Here is a 19431-nt window from a genome sequence, read left to right as displayed (position 1 = left end):
AGAATTCTGTGGTTATCTATAGATATTCAAAGTCAGAATTCTGGTGGTTATCTATGCATATTTAAAGCAGAATTCTGGTGGTTATCTATAGATATTCAAAGCAGAATTCTGGTGGTTATCTATAGATATTCAAAGCAGAATTCTGGTGGTTATCTATGCATATTTAAAGCAGAATTCTGGTGGTTATCTTTACATATCTAAAGCAGAAATCTGGTGGTTATCTATAGATATTCAAAGCAGAATTCTGGTGGTTATCTATAGATATTCAAAGCAGAATTCTGGTGGTTATCTATACATATTTAAAGCAGAATTCTGGTGGTTATCTATACATATTTAAAGCAGAATTCTGGTGGTTATCTATGCATATTTAAAGCAGAATTCTGGTGGTTATCTATAGATATTTAAAGCAGAATTCTGATGGTTATCTATACATATCTAAAGCAGAATTGTTTGTTATGTGGAATTGGATGAAGAAATTCAAACAAAATTTGGTAAAGAAACCCAGACGGACCTCCCAAAAGATAAATGTTTAATGTATAATCAATCAAAAAAAGGGTTCATGCATGTGGTCTGTCCAACAGAGTAGGAATGTTGACCACACGAAATGCTGTAAAATGTACGAGTCTGTTGCACACAAAACATCAGATGTGTTACTAAAATAGTTTAACTCAAGATATATCTATGAACTGCTAACGTCAGTCTGACTCATGATCTGACAAGTTGGTGTGCAGGAAGATATCTCTATGAACTGCTAACGTCAGTCTGACTCAGGATCTGACAAGTTGGTGTGCAGGAAGATATCTCTATGAACTGCTAACGTCAGTCTGACTCAGGATCTGACAAGTTGGTGTACAAGAAGTTATCTCTACGAACTGCTAACGTCAGTCTGACTCAGGATCTGACAAGTTGGTGTACAAGAAGTTATCTCTACGAACTGCTAACATCAGTCTGACTCAGGATCTGACAAGTTGAAGTCCACTTGAAGACTAAAAATACTTTGTCCACTGCATAACCTCTAGAACCTCCAAAATGCACACCTACAGTTTTTTTCAATATTCCTGTATACTGTATCTAGTGTTTCCTCTCACCTATCACTCACCCATCACGAAATGTCGCAAAATCAGTAATGCAAAGTAAAGTAAACAACTGATAACTTTGACATCTCATACGTGATACCATGTTGAATGTCACAATGTGAAAGTTTGTGACATGCACACAGACCCCCCACCCATGCACATAGGGTTAGTGCTGCAAATAAGGTCTCAACTGGAGTTGGTAGCAAAATATGTGAAGCTGATGCCAGATAGAACCTGGGAACATTTGTTTTGGACAAATGATTTGTGTGCTATGGCTCAAAACAGTGGAAAAAATGTGGCCCACACCCCTATCTGGAGCACTACTTTTTCAAGTCCTGCATTGTAGAGTTGATTTATAATACTGATCTTGTATAACAGAAGCAGTTAAAGCATTGCAACTCTCAAGTAACATCTCAGAAACTAAATAAAATTGTAACGCTTTCTATTCTTGTTGAATTATCTGTATTTTCAACACCTTTTTGCGAATGTTATACAAATGGCACCCTTAAAACAGTGATTTGACATACTACTGAAATAATTCGTTTCCTTTATTGTTTGTAATTAAGCAAAAAGCTACACAATGGGCTATCTGTGCTCTGCCCACCACGGGTATCGAAACCCGGATTCTAGCGTTGTAAGTCCGCGGACATACCGCTGTGCCACTGGGGGGCTCATTTCGTTTAATAAGCAATTTTTGTTCAAGTAAAATACATCCTTTGTCTAGCATAAAAAAAAAAAAAACTGAATAAAATTGTAGATGCTATAAAAAAAAATTTACTTTACTAAACACCGTTATATTATCATATCCTATAACATCATTTTAATCAAAACTCCTGATTAATGGTTACTTTTAGAAGCTTAACAAAACTTCGTTCATGAGGAGGGTTGATAATTAATCAAATAATTTTAATAACACTTTCCGTTAACTTCTAAATTAGTATTCTCACTGTAAGTTGGCAGACTGAAACATATCCTCTTTTTTATGTCTGAACTTTGATCTGAATTACTGTAATCTGATACGTTCCCATCTCTCTCGTGCCTGTTTACGATACACGAGTGGAAATGGTACACCTGTCTGTCTCGTTCCCCCTTCCAGACAGTTTTGAGGCCTCCCAAACCCAATGCATTTTAGACGTCGTTATCCTTTTTCTAAAGTCTCGCACAACGTTCAGTAAATTCATGAGGTCAATATCACACGGCTAGACTGTGTGCAGTCCTTTAACCTTCTGGCTAACAACGTCAAAAAAAAAAATATGGAAGCCGTACACTACCAGCGGAGACAATCACAGCACTCCGAATCTGTCTGTTCCTTTGACAAATAGACGAATGACCTTGGCTGGGTAGGGCAGACGACGCCTGACGTCAAAACTGATTGTGTATATCTCGACTAGAAGAATCTTTCATTTATTGCCCCCCCCCCTGGGCGGTATAAAGTAAAATGAATAAATTGTCCCAAGAGTTCCTCAACGAATGTGGTTAATGTTTCTGGCGGAGTATGTACCTAATAGTAATAATTGTTACCGTCCCTGAAAAAACTGATTGGCTAGAATTAATAAATCAATTTCAATCAATAATTCAAGAAAACCACAATAAGGTTGCCAAAGCTACTGACAAACGATAAAAATCCTAAACCTTATCTAAGACAATTAAGATAACGAATATTCCTAATCATGGAAACTTGAAACCCGTCGGGGTTATCAAAAGACATTTTCCGTTTACCTGAGCGCCACCAAGCGGACGATTCCTTCTATTTTGATTTCGACGATAATGATAAAAACAAACAAACATAAAACGAATAGTAAATTGCCGTTAAAGAATACGTATAATTCTTGAGAACTGTTTACGTAGATCATTTGATCTACTACTCTCGACGCCCTTCATTACGTCATAATTGTATTTATTTGAAAGGTTAATAATAATTCGTTCTGCAGTTGCAAACGTGCGAAATATCAGTTATTCGTTTTATTTTTGTTTAGTTTGTGAATTAAATTTATTCTGTCTAGTGAAAAAATCAATACAGATTTGTTTATGTTATGGTACGGAAAGGCCTAACGAAACGTCAAATATATGATGGAGTAAGATAAAATCTTAGTTGACGTCACTCGTGATGAGAGTCACGTGTGAATTTTGAACATTTAACTGAAAATTTAACGGTTAAGTTATCCGTGCATTTTTGAAAACCTATTAGGTGATTACAATTTCGTATTTATCCGGGGACTATCTTGGTTGGCTGTATTTTTACATACACATAAAGTTTGTTGAATTTCGCGCAAAGCTTCTCGAGGGCTGTCAACACCAAACACCGCCAACTCGTGAGCTATTCTAATCGAATAAGAGGACTTTGACCGTCACTCTTATAACACTCGCGGCTTCAAATTGCAGAGCGCAATTTTTTTTTTGTTTGACAGGAGCGAATCACGGACCCACATATAAACGGAGTAAGTAAATTATCAAAAATCAATAATACTGTACTACTTTGCATGAAGATGGAAAATTAGCATTACATACAAGGTGAAGATATCTGATCAATTATTTGAGATTATAAATTAATGCCGATAGAAATAGTTAATAAATATAACTGAGTATATACTAAAAAATAAAAATAATTGTAAAAAAAGTATAACTTAGAGGAAGATGTGTGTGTGTAAATAACATCTAGAGGCGATGTTTCAACGGATGAAGAACACGTGGGAAGCAGAAAATCTGAATTTATTAAGTATAAGCAAAAGTACCCGTCCCCAGTAACAGGAAAAACTTTAGTTGATTTATCAAGTTAAATTATTTCATGAACTTTAGAAAGGTTAATTGTGTTGCATTCTTGGTTTTACTCAGAGCTAAAGCTCTGAGCTACTTATACCCCCCTCCCACCACCACCACTAAAAGTAATTGTTGAGTATATCAGTCATGCTAAGAGCCGTTCAACAATAACATACGGTAAATCTACATTTTTATTGTTTAATTACATCACATTTTGAAATGTGAATGATAATACGATTAATTCCTAACAGTTTAGTGTAGAATATCCTGCTTGCGAAATAAAACTTGGCACCAACATTAATCATGCCAGTTCTCCCGTCATTTCAAAAGTGAATGTTGAGCTTTGCCTGCGTGCGCAGTTTTTCAAACGGGAGACAGACGAACACTCAGACAGACACCACAACTCGCAATATATAAAAGAAGAGTTTATGTGCTTTAACTCACAACCCCCCGCCCAGTGGCTCAGCGGCAAGCTTGAGGGCTTGTACCGCTAGAATTCAGGATGCAAACATACAAAAACATTTGACACCCCGAGCTTTACTTAAAAGTTAGGTATTGAGTATAGATAATGTCTAAAGTGTAAAGAGGATCCACCCAAATATTGCATATTCTAAAAAACCCCACTTAAGAGCTCAGGACGTTGTGGGTTTTAACATCAAAACTCTTATACATTATTAATAAATTATAATTTTCTAGTGTTTCTTGCCTGTTTTTCATTCCACCATTTTGAAGTACAAACTTATTATTTTGTCGAATTTCGCACACAGCATTCAAGAACCATCTTTGACAGCCGTCCCAAATTTTGAAGTGATAGACTAGATGGAAGATATTACCCACCGCCAACTATTGGGTTACTCTCCAACAACGAATAGTGGGATTTACCGTCTCATTACAACGCCTCCACGGCTGAAATGGCGAGTATGTTCGGTGATGTGATTCGATCGCACGACCTACAGATTGCGAGTCGAGCGCCCCCTAATCACCAGGCCATGCTAGGCCTCTTTGACACAAACATGTTCAGAGTATTTGTTTGCTGTTAATCAAATGGGCTATCTGTACACCACGTGTATCGAAATTCGAGTTTTAGCATCATGAGTCTTCAGACTTACCGCTGAGCTACCAGAGAACATAAATAGAGTAAAACCTGAGCATATTGACCACCAACTGAGAAGCAAGGTGTTATATTCAAATGCTTAAAAAGATTTGGGAACAAGGAATAAAATATTTAGGTCACATGCTGCAAAATTTATGGATTATGACAAAACTAAAATTCTACTACTGTTAACACGTGCGCGGGATTCTTATGATGTCACTCATTAATCACCTTGAGACTGTAACCGGAACACACTATAAATATTACCACCTATAACTTTTTGTATTGTAAGACAACTAAATGGTTGTTTGAGATTTGTTGTGGCAATCTGCATGTCTAATCATATTGCTCTCGCTAATCCCTGTGGCTCGTGAAGCCTTGACCCTCTTGTTGCAATTCAGTTGAAGATGTGGTGCTATGAAAGTGCAGATGGCGCCTCAAACTGAACACTTAAGGTAGGGTCACACTACGAGGTTATCAGACACGAAGTTCTTCAACTCCAGAATTATAAAAACATGCACGGTATGACACTGTAGCTTTTGAAGAAATGGATATTCGTAGTATTGAACAATATTAGTAAAGCAAGAAAAAATGTGATTCCAGTATGAAAAAAAAAGTTACTCCATGACTGACTAGCAGTGACGCACCGGAGGTAGTGAAGAAAGTTAAACAGTTTTATCACCAGAAACAACCAAAGAACACACCAGTCAGACACACCTTAAGTAGAAACCTTTCTTGAAACTGTAAACAAAGTAATTTACATGGTTCGGTTTGTTTGGTATTTCGCGCAAAGCTACACGAGGGCTATCTGAGCTAGCCATCCCTAATTTAGCAGTGTAAGACTAGAGGGAAGACAGCTAGTCATCGCCACCCTCCGCCAAATCTTGGGCTACTCTTTTACCAACGAATAGTGGGATTGATCGAAGTTTATAACGCCCCCACGGCTGAAAGGGCAAGCTTGTTTGGTGGAACAGGGATTTGAACCCGTGACTCGCAGAATGCGAGTCAAGTTCCCTAACCAACAGGCCATAATTTACACGAATTCATATTTTCTCAAAGCACACAGCTCAATGTATCACCAACTGCCAAAAGCTGTACGTATCTGGCACGTGACAAATGAAAGTATACTGTCATAATGAACGAAGCACGTGTCTACTTAAGTGTACAACAAAGCCTAAATAATTTAACACCGTCCTGTCGATGATAACACATTTCAGATGTGGTACAGTTGTAGTTTATGATGTTAGCTGGTCACAGCTAATGTAATGTTAAGTTAAACATGAGAGAGACTCCATATTGTCCTGTAAACGTGCTAAAACCATCACAATGCATAAAATACCTTCTTTTTTTTCTTCTTTTTCTGGTCGAATGCCAATAGGACATGACTCCACCAAGACAAAGCATTCAACTAACAAAATAAGCATTTTCCACACAAGGTGCAAATACAAACTAGAATTCATGTCATGCAATTCGCAGGCATCAGAGACTTCTGTGCCTTTCGAAGTCGTAGTTAACGCTCAGTTGATGATCTACTGGAAGCACGTAACGAGGAAGGGGGCAACAGCGACATGGGTGTAAAAGATGAAGTCTCCTGCAGCGGAAATCGTGCTGCACATTAATATTCCATTGTCAGGAACATCATCAGAAGTAGAAGAAGAGGACGTGAGGACTATACACTCATCCTTTTGTCGCTACTACACAGACAGTTAACGTTTTCTATATGCCAATCACTCCACGTGTGTAATAGCAGAGTTTCTATCCCACGTGTCTGGTAACAACATATTCACCATATTTCTAACCACTCTACAAAGTCTCACTTGGTGACAAAGCTATCAATGGGATATCTGCGCTCTGCCCACCACGGGTATCGAAACCCGGATTCTAGCGTTGTAAGTTCTCAGACACACCGCTGTGCCACTGGGGGGCAATTTACTTTGGTTTGTTTGTTTGTAATTAAGCACAAAGCTACATAATGAGCTATCTGTGCTCTACCCACCACGGGTATCGAAACCCGGTTTCTAGCGTTGTAAGTCCGCAGACACACCGCTGTGCCACTGGGAGGAGGGGGAGCAACTCGATAAATAAGGCGAATTGTGACACAGTAATATTTATTTATTATTATTAGGTACGTAACTACGCAATTGATTATCTGTGGGAGGGGCAACACAGCTGTATTAACTTGAAACAGAAAAATGAATTTTTGAGGTTTTTCTGTCCATTTACTCATGCACTAAAACGATGACTAAGATATACAGACTCAAATAATAGTCCAATATTTACTACAACGATATTCAACTCCATAACCAATGAAATATATACAACATCGTTCATTGTTGTGTATTAGAAAAGACTACATTACTCAATGTAGCTTAAAACTGTTCTTTAAAGATCCTAAAATTTGTTAAAAATCACTTAATTTGTGAACTGATTTCGACACGTGATCTTACCGGGCCTTAACCATCTACTTAACTGCGAAGGTTAAGTTTTTCTATATAAAAAAGGGAGAATGTAAAGGGTTATAAAGGATAATAAAAACTTCAGAACGTAATTACTTCAAAACTAATGCACCACAAAAAAAAAAAGATCTTTCAAATAAAACATTGCAACTTGATCTTATACAATGAAATGTTAAATTTCTATTCGTAAAACGATATTTAATCAACTCACTATGTAGCATAATGAATTAAAAGACTAACCTCAGATAAAATGGCACTTAGTGCTAACCAAGATTAAGTTCAAATGTACAATTAACTGGAATAGCTGAACAGTATGGTTTGGTGCACGTGCAAGTCCTGAGACAAAAAAGCAAAGGAGGAACGGGAGAACTACTGTTTCCCAATTTTTTCTGGTTTGGGGTTAATTTGTCAATTTTTCATGACTCTGGTAGTTTTTTTTTTCTTTCCTGGTTCGTAACGATATACACCATTCAAATGTGTCATTCCCTCTGATCCAACCCGAAATCTGTCACATTCAAATCACATTTTCTCAGACGTTTCTGCATATTCAGCTACGTTTGCCTTCATTACAACTTTACATTTACTTTACTTTGCAGTAATTTAGCTTCGGGTCGTTTTATAGACTGCTATAAACACCTTTTCAGCTACTTTTTTCTTTACTACACATTTTATCCTTAGTTTTTGTGAGTTTCTTTGTTTCAACATGTAAAACCGTGTACATATATTGAACGTTCATAACTTTTTCATACTTTGTACGTTATTATAAGTACCATTACTTTATTGTTTACATTACGTGTAGTTTTATTAATTACAATTACGTCTACGTGAGTTCGTTTGTCTGACGGCGTAAAATATTTTCAAATAGACCAGAATTTATCGATCTAACACATAATGCCTTGAAGAAAGTGTAGCTTAAATAGCGTGCGTGAAAATGATAGAATATGGAAAATTCAAACGAAAGGCACGAAAACTACTGCAAATGTTCCGTTCGCGGCCTTCGTGTTATAATATATCAACCACACTACATCAGTCATATCAAGTGCCGACGAGGCCTTTCGCCCAATACCAGGGCTTACCAGGCCGGCTGGGATACGACAGACATAGTAGTGGTCTTGGCGCTATTTATGTTACCGGTTTTCATGACTAACGACTGTTATGGTGAGAGGTAATTAAATAAGTGACCTGTAATTATTATCTATTTTATTAAAGTCATTTCAAGCCAGATTTTTAGGGTAAGGATTAGTAACACAACATTTTTAGGGTGAGAATTAGAAACACAACATTTTAAAAGGTAATAATTAGAAATACAACGTTTTTAGTATATGGATCAGTAACACAGCATTTTAAAAAGTAATAATTAGTGGCACGACATTTTAAAAAGTAATAATTAGTGGCACGACATTTTAAAAAGTAATAATTAGTGACACAACACTTTAAGGGTAAGAATTAGAAACACAACATATTTACGAGGATTAGTAACACGACTTTTAGGGTAAAAATTAGTAAAACAACATCTTTAGGATAAGGATTAGGAACAACATATTTAAGATAAGGATTAGTAACACAACATGTTTAGGATAAGGATTAGTAAATTAGTAAAACAACATTTTTAGGATAAGGATTAGGAACAACATATTTAAGATAAGGATTAGTAACACAACATGTTTAGGATAAGGATTAGTAAATTAGTAACACAACATATTTAGAATAAGAATTAGTAACAACATTTTTAGGATAAGGATTAGTAAAACAACATTTTTAGGATAAGGATTAGTAACACAACATATTTAAGATAAGGATTAGTAACACAACATTTTTAGTGTGACAAGAATTAGTAACACAACATATTTAAGATAAGGATTAGTAACACGACATCTTTAGAGTAAGAATTAGTAAAACAACATTTTTAGGGTAAGGATTAGTAACACGACATTTTTAGAGTAAGAATTAGTAAAACAACATATTTAGGATAAGGATTAGTAACACAACATATTTAAGATAAAGATTAGTAACACAACATATTTAAGATAAAGATTAGTAACACAACATATTTAAGATAAGGATTAGTAACACAACATATTTAAGATAAGGATTAGTAACACAACATATTTAAGATAAGGATTAGTAACACAACATTTTTAGAGTAAGAATTAGTAAAACAACATTTTTAGGGTAAGGATTAGTAACACGACATTTTTAGAGTAAGAATTAGTAAAACAACATTTTTAGGATAAGGATTAGTAACACGACATTTTTAAGATAAGAATTAGTAAAACAACATTTTTAGGGTAATGATTAGTAACACAACATTTTTTACAGCAGGAAGTATGATAGACTTACGTTTTCGTGTTTAAAGAAACACAACATTCTAATTTCTCTAAGAACTCGTTTGCTGGATACCAAATTCTGGAAGACGTTTGGCATTTTCTTGAGAGCTACTCGTTTCCCATCTCGAGGGTCAGTGACAGACCTGTAAGAAACGTGAATCAACATCTGATTACGAATAATTCACTGACGATTAATAATTGCGTAATCTTATATATATATATGAGATTATAACACAAATATTATATATATTTAGCAATTTAATTGGAATTAAACACACATAACTGAGGTAGAAAAATCACACGAGTTACGGATTTTATTAGCACAACTAATGCCGAACATTTGTTTACAAATCTTTAAACACACTCTCATTTTTTTTTATTACCCTAAATGTTAAATACAACTTATAAGAGTGTGTCACACTTTAATGCGAGTTGTTTGATTTCAAAGTCTAACAAGAACAAAATGATACAGGAAAAATGAGATCCTCTCTCCTGATCGGAATTTAGGTCTTTGTGACCTAGGAGGGTCAGGTACTCTGAGACCTCTTCCTCAAAATGAGATCCATAACATCGCCGCTTCTCGTTCAAACTACACTGTCGCTATATGACGTCATTTCCGGTATACAAGACGTAACGTCCTATTCAAAATATAATAATATCTCGTTGCATTTTCTGTCTACCCTCATTACACATAAGATACTTATGTTACTGTCTTGCACGCTTATACACACCAGAATAAAATTAAAAACTACACGTAATAAAACGGCGACACAGTCAGGATATACATGGATCTAATACTAATTAATATTCGAGCGAAATAACGAAGAAACTGCAACAGAACGCGAACGTTCAAATAAGCCTATTATTCCAGTATCATACATTGCCTCCCCCCCCAGTAACTCAGCGGTATGTCTGAAGGTTTATAACGCTAAAAATCGGGTTTCGATACCCGTGGTGGTTAGAGCACAGATAGCCCATTATGTACCTTTGTGCTTAACAAACAAACTATATATATCTGACAGTGCGTATTTTTATATTACTGCTTGGTGGTTGATAAATTCTAACAAACAAACTATATATCTGACAGTGCGTATTTTATATTACTGCTTGGTAGTTGATAAATTCAGATTTCTCAAGATTTCTTGTTCTCGTTTTGTTTTAACAACTCTATGATACGAAATCATCCACCATTCAAAGGATCATTGTGGTATCTCAACTAGGAGCCTTCGTTTGAAAAACAGTATTATATACATTACACGCTAATTTTAAACAATCCAGTAGCTTCCAGTATAACAATTAACACGATAACACCAAGGTCGCCCAGAGGTTCGAAGGGGGCCAGGACAAACTTAAAATATGGAGACCCCTCCACAAGGGCTCTACATTTATAAAATTCCTGCGAAAGGAATGCTATTTGTCAAGACAGTTTTAAAAAACATTTTATATTTTAGGGGGGGGGGGTCATATCTTATATGAGTAATATTATTTGGTTTTCATCGACATATTTTTTTTTTCTAGCCAACTTGTTTATTTATTTTTTGGGGGGAGGGAAGAGTTGTTAATTAAGGTACCGAGTAAAATGACCAAGGTGCTCTCCTCCTGGGGGATGAACACGGACAGTGCAATCAGTTTGAACATATATGCACTGTTGTTATGACGTGAACGCCTTTTCCAAGATGGCGAAGCATAATTATAACTAATCATACTTAAGTATATGCACTGTTGTTATAATGTGAACGGTTCCTCGCATAATTTATGTGGTTTATAGGTAACTTGTTCAAGGATGATACTTCACAATTATGGCCAACTACCAAAATCAAATACATTATGAAATACACTACGGTTTGAGACTAGTCTTACGTCAAGATGATAATATAATAAAACCTACTGCTTTCCAGAGTAAAGCTACAGCTAGCTACCTACGTAATTTCACACTTGATCACGTATTTTTCTCACAGAAAAAAAAAAATCACTTTTTTTTTGTTGTTGTTGTTATACAAAAACAATTTCCCAAGAAATGTGCATGAAGGTTCGAGAAGAACAAGAAAAATCCATTTCGGTTGAACACTGGGCGTGAAAATTCCTCACGTATTCCATAACGGACGGTAAAGTATTTCTAAACATTCCGAAATGATTCCATATTGACCGTGTGTGTGTGTTTCATCCGGGTAACTACGGGGGGTTTTTTAAACCAACGATACTCTTTGAAATAAATTGCTCGGGTGTCCGGTGGTGGTAACATAAATGGACTGGACATGGTTAATAGTAGATAACTTGTTCCACCTTTTTGTGAAAATTAGGCACGTTAGGATCGTCGGGGCGGGGGGAGGGGGAGTCGTAAGTGAATAAAAAAGTACCTGACAATCAATATCAGCGCATTAAAATATCGTCCAACAATTTTATATAATAAAAAGTACTGTATTGTACATACACAAAACACACAAATCAAATTGTTTGGTATGTCCTAATAAAAAATATAGTGTTTAAGGGGGGGGTCTATCATGTGTTAGACTACCTTTATACTACCCAGTACTGATCAAGTGTATTGAATGAATAAGGTACGGGGGGTTAAAAGAGCAACAGTGACGCTGGTATAAAGACTGGGTTGTTTGAGGAGTGTTTGTTTGTTTTAATTATGCACAAAGCTACACAAGGGCTATCTGTGCTCTGCCCACCACGGGTATCGAAACCCGGTTTCTAGCGTTGTAAGTCTGCAGACATGCCGCTGTGCCACTGGGGGGGCGTTTGTTTGAGGAGTGTACGACGATGCCTGTTAGTTCCACTCAGTCAGTTGTAATTTATATAAGCATCGTACCTTACAAATTGGGCATCTAAATAAGACGGATTTATGATACATTATTGGCAACTCAAAAAAATAGACCAGAATACGCAACTAAGACAAGTCACGTTTGATTACCAAGTCTACAACACCCTCTGTAACATTTCCCGCTGACTGCTAACCGACTTTTGGAGAAGGTTAAGAAACCACGATTGAGCGACGCCACCCCCCTCTGACGATATAACTCGATGTTCTTATTTATCCAATAATAAACCATTTATAACACAACTTACGATCATCAAGGCCATCTCGTTAATTAACTAAGTTTTCGAACTAGTAAAACCTGATTTAATAACACGGTTGGCCTATTAATGCATAACAGTACGCTGTTTTTTTTTAAAAATACACAGTCATTCCTTTTTCACTTCTTGTAAGGACACCGAGAAAACCTGACCCCTTGTGGTGGTTTAATTATAATGGAGGCCACAAGTTTAGCAAATTGTTTTCAATTTATTTTTATTCAGAAACTAATAATAATTTATATATATATTTTTTTTTCTGTATTTTTTATCATACACACACACATATATTTGTTGCTTAAGCGTATGTAGTCTGTAGTTAGTTTTGGCTTACGTACTCTGTACAAAACATAAGAATATCGGACATTTGCAATAATACTGTTATAACAAGGACGAAAAACCTTTTATCGTAACGTGCATTAACTTCAACTCATATATATGTATTTTATAATCCCTGTATCTGGTCTGACGTCCTGGTCACACTTGGATAACTACAGTTAAAGAACACAATATTTTTAACGATTCTTGTTAAAACCTTTTTTTTTTTTCACTTTTGACTCCAAAACCTTACACAGATAATTATTTTACAACATACTGCACAAATTAAACTATCTAAACTCACACGCGATAAAGATAAAAAGAATATTAATATATATACATGTTCTGTTATGACAAGTGTACAATCATCCTGGTCAATAATAACACAATCTACCAAATTTTGAATTTCAAGGTGGTCTTTTCAAAATATGGAGTCTTTTTTTTAATATACGACTAAAGTTATTTAATAAAATTTAAACTATTTGTTATTTATTACGTTATATTTTACAACAATATTTTATAATTGTTCAATGTTGTCTGCCATATATTACGAGTTTTAAGATTTAGATCCTAAATCCACTCCTCTAGACAAATATATTACTTATTCTTCTGTACAACTACAGATGTTGATTTTATGATTACTTCCTAAACTATCTAGTTGTTGTATTTGTAGTTTAGGTAAGGCAGTCAGTCAACATCACACTACCATCCAGGCTAAGAGATTAACTGTCAACCTTATATATATAATGCACCCACAACTTCAAGTGATATCGCATGGATTCGAACCTAAGTCCTATCCAGTTATTAAACAAGTCTACTGGGCAATATGGGCATTACATTAATGAGGATGTAAACGTCGTATTTTTAAATAACTGAAGCCAGAATTTCAAACTCTTTTTTTTTTAATATACAGTACAAGGCGAGTCTTAGCTTTCTATACAGAAGCGTCGGAACTAGCCCCACTTTTACTTGCTTGCCTTGCTTGATTATATAGCAACTGTAAATTATATTTATCATTGTAAAATCTGCATGTCTAGCCAAGCACCCCCCCACTTTGAAACTCCTTCCTACACCACTACTATAATACGATTAGATTAAAACAAAAACTGTAACAGAAATATAAGCCCACTGACCATGATCCATCAAAATTAATCGTTAATATTTAATGTGTAGAAATAACAAATAAATAAGCATGTGATACACTATACTGTATATAGTTTTCAGTTGTTTGTGATTAAGCACAAAGCTATCTGTATATATATATTTTTTAGCGTCATAAGCCCAAGATTTACCGCTGATCCACCGGGGGGGGGTCTGTGATGCGTACTAACTGGAGTTTTAAGTCAAATAAAATTGGAAAAATAAGTTCTGGGAGATAAATCGTATGTAACTTATTGCGCAGATATTTCTATACACTAAAATATTTTAAAACACTGGTGAACAACGGGTAAGTAACTATGGAAAGGAAAATGCTAAGCCTTTTTTATTGCATTTTCTGAAATGAAAAACGTTTGAAATTTTAGTCATTTTTTAAAATATAATACATGATTTACTATGTCATACACCTAGATCGAGGAACAGGTTCACACATCTCACTCAAATCTATAGTTTGACGTGACACAGTATCTTAAAATCAGGTCACCTACATGTAGAGGGTGTATAACGTATGTGGTGCCCTCATTGCCAAAAGCATCTAACCTTACATTTTTTATTCAAAAATAAACTGTATACCTATGGAGAAAATAGTAATAAAAGGAAACTCGTCTATCTTGAGCCTCGGGGATTATGTCATAAATGCTTAAGACTAAATCAATTTTAGAAAAGTTGAGGATTCCCCCAAAACCATTAAACATTTGATGTTCAAGACCGTGAAATTCAGTGAAAAAAGTTTGACCTCAATTGCTTTTCATACTTTGAAAGATATTAAAACTGCATTATTTCTTTATATATACATACAAGTCATAACGGCGGGAACATTCCATTAAAAAAAAGCGCATTTTTGAAAAAGAAATTGGTACTAATATGGCACAACATATGAAAAGTTGTGACGTCATACATAGGCGAGATTACGGGGGGGGGGGGACAGTTGTCCTCTTTTTTTTTCTCTGTGGGATACATTATAGATATGACATACACAATAACCGCGACTTTGTTATTCTTTGCCCCAAATCTCATCCATGACGTCATGCGTTTTGTACGTGGAAATTGTGACGTCATTAAATATTTTAAGCTTGATAAAAATATCTTTTAAACATTTGCTGTCATATTTTACGGGAAAATATTGCACAAATACTCTTTGACATACTCTTACCAATACATCATCAAAGAGCAAAAATATACCAGAGCCATCTAATGGCAAACGTTGTACTTTCATTGCTAGTCGGAACTTTTTAAGGAATTTTAAAAAATTGTTACTAATGTTGTTTTTAATATAAGCGTTATTTCTTCATGAAGCTCCTTTCTGGAACGTTTAAAAATAGTTTATTCTGTTCGGCGCAAAGTCCCACAATAGGCTATCTGCGATCTTTCTACAGAGGAGAATCGAACCCCGGAGTTTAGCGTTATAAGCTCCCAAACTTACCGCTAATCACCGTGAGACAAAAATCGAAAATGGTAATGGTTGTAAAATAAACTTATTCTACCAAATTAACCTCGAATTTAATAGGTTTATTTGCCACAGAACTTTAACTGAGTTATCGCCGTGCTGCGATTGCAGTTAAATGTGTAAATAGAACCTGACTACTAAAATAAAAACAAAGGATTATAGTTTAAAGAATCAGTCAGCGATTTCTTTTATTCTGCAAAACTAACCAAAACATCTTACATGCAATTCCAGTAACTAATATAATTAGATATTTGTTTTGTGAGAAAATCCTAAAGAAAACTTGAATTTAAAACTAATACACGTACACGGGAATTTGTTGTTGTTGTTGGCCTCGGAAGTTCACACAAAACAACGCAAGAGCCTAGTCGTGTCTAATTCTGAACCAATAAACTAGACGGAAGATAGCCAACAACGCCCACCGCCAACACTTGGGCTACTCTGAGCGAATATTATAATTTTACCGTTACTATATTATAATGCACCCACGGCTTCGATGTGCGGAGCACGTGTTTGAGACAACAGGTCCCGAACCAAGGCCCTTAAGATTCACTCCGGAACGTTACCCATTAGGCTACGCCTGGCCCTTTACACGAACGAGGTTTGGGTATAATTATCTGAATCTCAGTAATCTCTCTATTGCTTCTTTTCTATTCAATGAAGCAGACTGGTATATGGAAATCCTTTTAAAAAACTAACTACATTTATTCAACGCTCTTTACTACAGATAATCGTATGATACGCTCAATGGTGCAACTACAAACGATGCCCCCCCCCCCCTCGCAGAAAATGTAATTGGGCCTTCTATATTTATTCCCCTTGTCGGTAATTATTAAATGTTGTCAGGCAATTCGGGCCACCTTTTTGCTCGCCCCCCCCCCGGGCCACAATCGGGGGCTGCAAGGGCATACTTACGTCACTGCATACGTTTTGCATGTGGCTTCCCTTTAAACGTTTCGACGATTGGTAGTTTCGTGTGGAAATTTATCGATCATAAACTGAAATTCTTAAAATATCGTTAGAGTTTTTGAAATATGACTCGTAGCTTGCCGAAAACCGATTTGTATTTCACATTCTGACTATTACTGTTACTTTTCTCAGGACGTAAACAAGTACTCTTTTTATCGCTTCACTTGCGAATACCTGACATTCTTCCAATGTAGTTCGTAAAGTGACCGCATTGTGGCTCGTCTGTTGTAGAATTAGCAGCCTACATCGCTTATGTTGAAATTAAGCAACGTACTATTGAAGTTTGAAGTTACATAACGTATTGTTGGAATGTGAAATTACATAACGTATTGTTGGAATTTGAAATTACATAACGTATTGTTGGAATGTGAAATTACATAACGTATTGTTGGAATGTGGAACAATACGTTATGTAATTTCAAATTCCAACAATACGTTATGTAATTTCACATACCAACAATGCGTTATGTAATTTCAAATTCCAACAATACGTTATGTAATTTCACATTCCGACAATACGTTATGTAATTTCAAATTCCAACAATACGTTATGTAATTTCACATTCCAACAATACGTTATGTAATTTCACATTCCAACAATACGTTATGTAACTTGTGAAATTTGGCAAAATGTGTTTCAGACATTTTAGTGCACACTAGAGGTACTAAGACATTTTGGTAATAAAGTTGTGAAGAAAAAAAACTGTTCTTGTACTACTAATCCTGGTGAAACCGCAATGGCGAAACGTTGGGTGAAATAAACAAATATTATTATTATTTGTAGAGTAAATGTCGCTTTTATTAATTTTATTACCCCCACCCTCACACCCAGTGGAACAGCGGTATATGTCTGCAGATTTATATCGCTAGAAACAGGGTTTCGGTACCAGAGGTGGGTTGAGCACAGATAGCCCATTGTCTGGCTTTGTGCTCAACTAAAAGCAAACGAAACTAATTATATTGCCCAAATAAGCAAATTATTGTTGGAATTTGAAATTAAGCAACGTGTGGTTCATGCTTTTAACTAACTTGGCTATTATCACCACCCCATTATGAGGACCCTAGAGCTCGAACTTAGTAATAACTCGGTGTACGACTTGGCTATTATTAGTTTCATGTTTTCGCGTATAATAGAGCTTAATTTTCTCATGTTTTGGTTTCTAGAAATGTAGAACGACGACACAATAAACAGAGTGACTTCTTCCTAAAGTTGTTTTGGCACATAATTCTTCACTAAATCCATCTCTGTCCTAACACGATAAAATTGAAGGTCGTTGTCCGGACAGGTTAAAGAACTCGGGTGAACTACCATCATGAAGTGCAGGCATCATTCTTGTTTAATATGTATTTCTGTTACTAAATATATACCTTTCCTCGTCCTCCCTTCACTTGGCTCTACCAGTGGAGATACACCATAGTCACAGTAGTGTTGTGTCTTAACAAAATTCAAACCGTCAACTGAGCGTTTGTTTCCTCTCTCTATTGTTTTCTTGTTTTTCTTTCGGCGTGTATAGCAATTACTTCGAAATACATCATCCTCATTTCACACTTTTAATATCAGTTTTTCAAACTACTGGTCGTCCAGGGTTAGGTTACACTTTGTATATGGACAAACGCAACCGGGAGAGGAGCACTAGACCTAGTATATGGACAAACACAACCTGGAGTGGAGCAGTACACTTTGTATATGGCCAAACACAACCTGTAGAGGAGCAGTTTTTTGTTGATGACTGTAGCAAGATTCGTTTAATCAGTAAAAAAAGTAGTACAATCAGCACCCCTAGTGGTAATTGATGTATAGTGTAACAGACTGTCAGCATTTGATAACTAATATAAACGTTCCTTACATACACTGAACATGGGCTTCGCTAACCCTAAACATGAGTGTTGACTATTTGGTTTCGCATGTTTTACGTTAGGTACACTGAAGAATAACGATAATGATGATGATGACAACCGAGGAAGATAATTGTTACCTTAAAGAAGAGTGTTGGATAATGTATATTATTCATAGAAATAAGGTGAGAAAACAAATCAGCTAAGATCACACTGGGAAAGTATAAACGTATGGATAGATATACGTGCTAAACTAATGATCTTACAACCTGTTTTTACCAAGTTTTTAATAAAAGTATACGAGCGTAATAAATATATTCTGTCCTTGACAAGGATCAACAGATGGCACTGTCTTACTCAACTTACAGTCCTTGTTGAAGGGCTACGTGTGCGTAAATATGACGTACTAATTACACTACTATGCTGAAATCGAGCTGACCTTTATTCAACGTTATCGCCAATCTCTTATAAATCTGATACTAAAGTCTGCCACAAACAAGAAAACTCAATTTGATTTCCGAGAATCATGATAGCGATAACAACGTATGATGGTAAAACAAAGCAACACGAGCTATTTAAACAGTTGCCAGGAGCAAAAGTTGGTGTATGTGTGTGTGTGTGTGTGTGTGTGTGTGATGAAATCTATTTTTCGTGTTTATAACAATAAGATTTTTTTTTCTACTAAACTAACGTAAACAGGTTATTATTTTTACACAGAGAAAATCATTTAGACACTCTATTCAATCAGAACAATATACATATTAGTTTCTTACAATATATATATATATATATATATATATATAATTAATAAACAACTAAATTAACACTAATAAAATAAAAAATTAAATTTTAAGTTACGTAGTATAATAAAATAATAGAATAACTAATTTAACGTTACCTAACTACACGTCTTTAGTTT

The 19431-nt window shown here is 35.5% G+C and overlaps 1 protein-coding gene across 1 annotated transcript in view; it reads right to left on the bottom strand.

Moving 5' to 3' along the window:
- Nucleotides 1–19431, bottom strand: part of LOC106465049 (serine/threonine-protein kinase NLK-like) — a 33710-nt gene that overhangs the window by 3208 nt on the left and 11071 nt on the right. Inside the window, exon 2 of the mRNA XM_013925241.2 lies at nucleotides 9723–9852. Coding sequence (XP_013780695.2) covers nucleotides 9723–9852 — 130 coding nt within the window. The remainder of the gene's footprint in view (nucleotides 1–9722; nucleotides 9853–19431) is intronic.

The sequence above is a fragment of the Limulus polyphemus genome, unplaced genomic scaffold, assembly GCF_000517525.1.
Source record: "Limulus polyphemus unplaced genomic scaffold, Limulus_polyphemus-2.1.2 Scaffold1817, whole genome shotgun sequence".
Lineage (NCBI taxonomy): Eukaryota > Metazoa > Arthropoda > Merostomata > Xiphosura > Limulidae > Limulus > Limulus polyphemus.
Note: the sequence above shows the minus strand (reverse complement) of the source record. Positions and strands in the feature narration are given on the sequence as shown.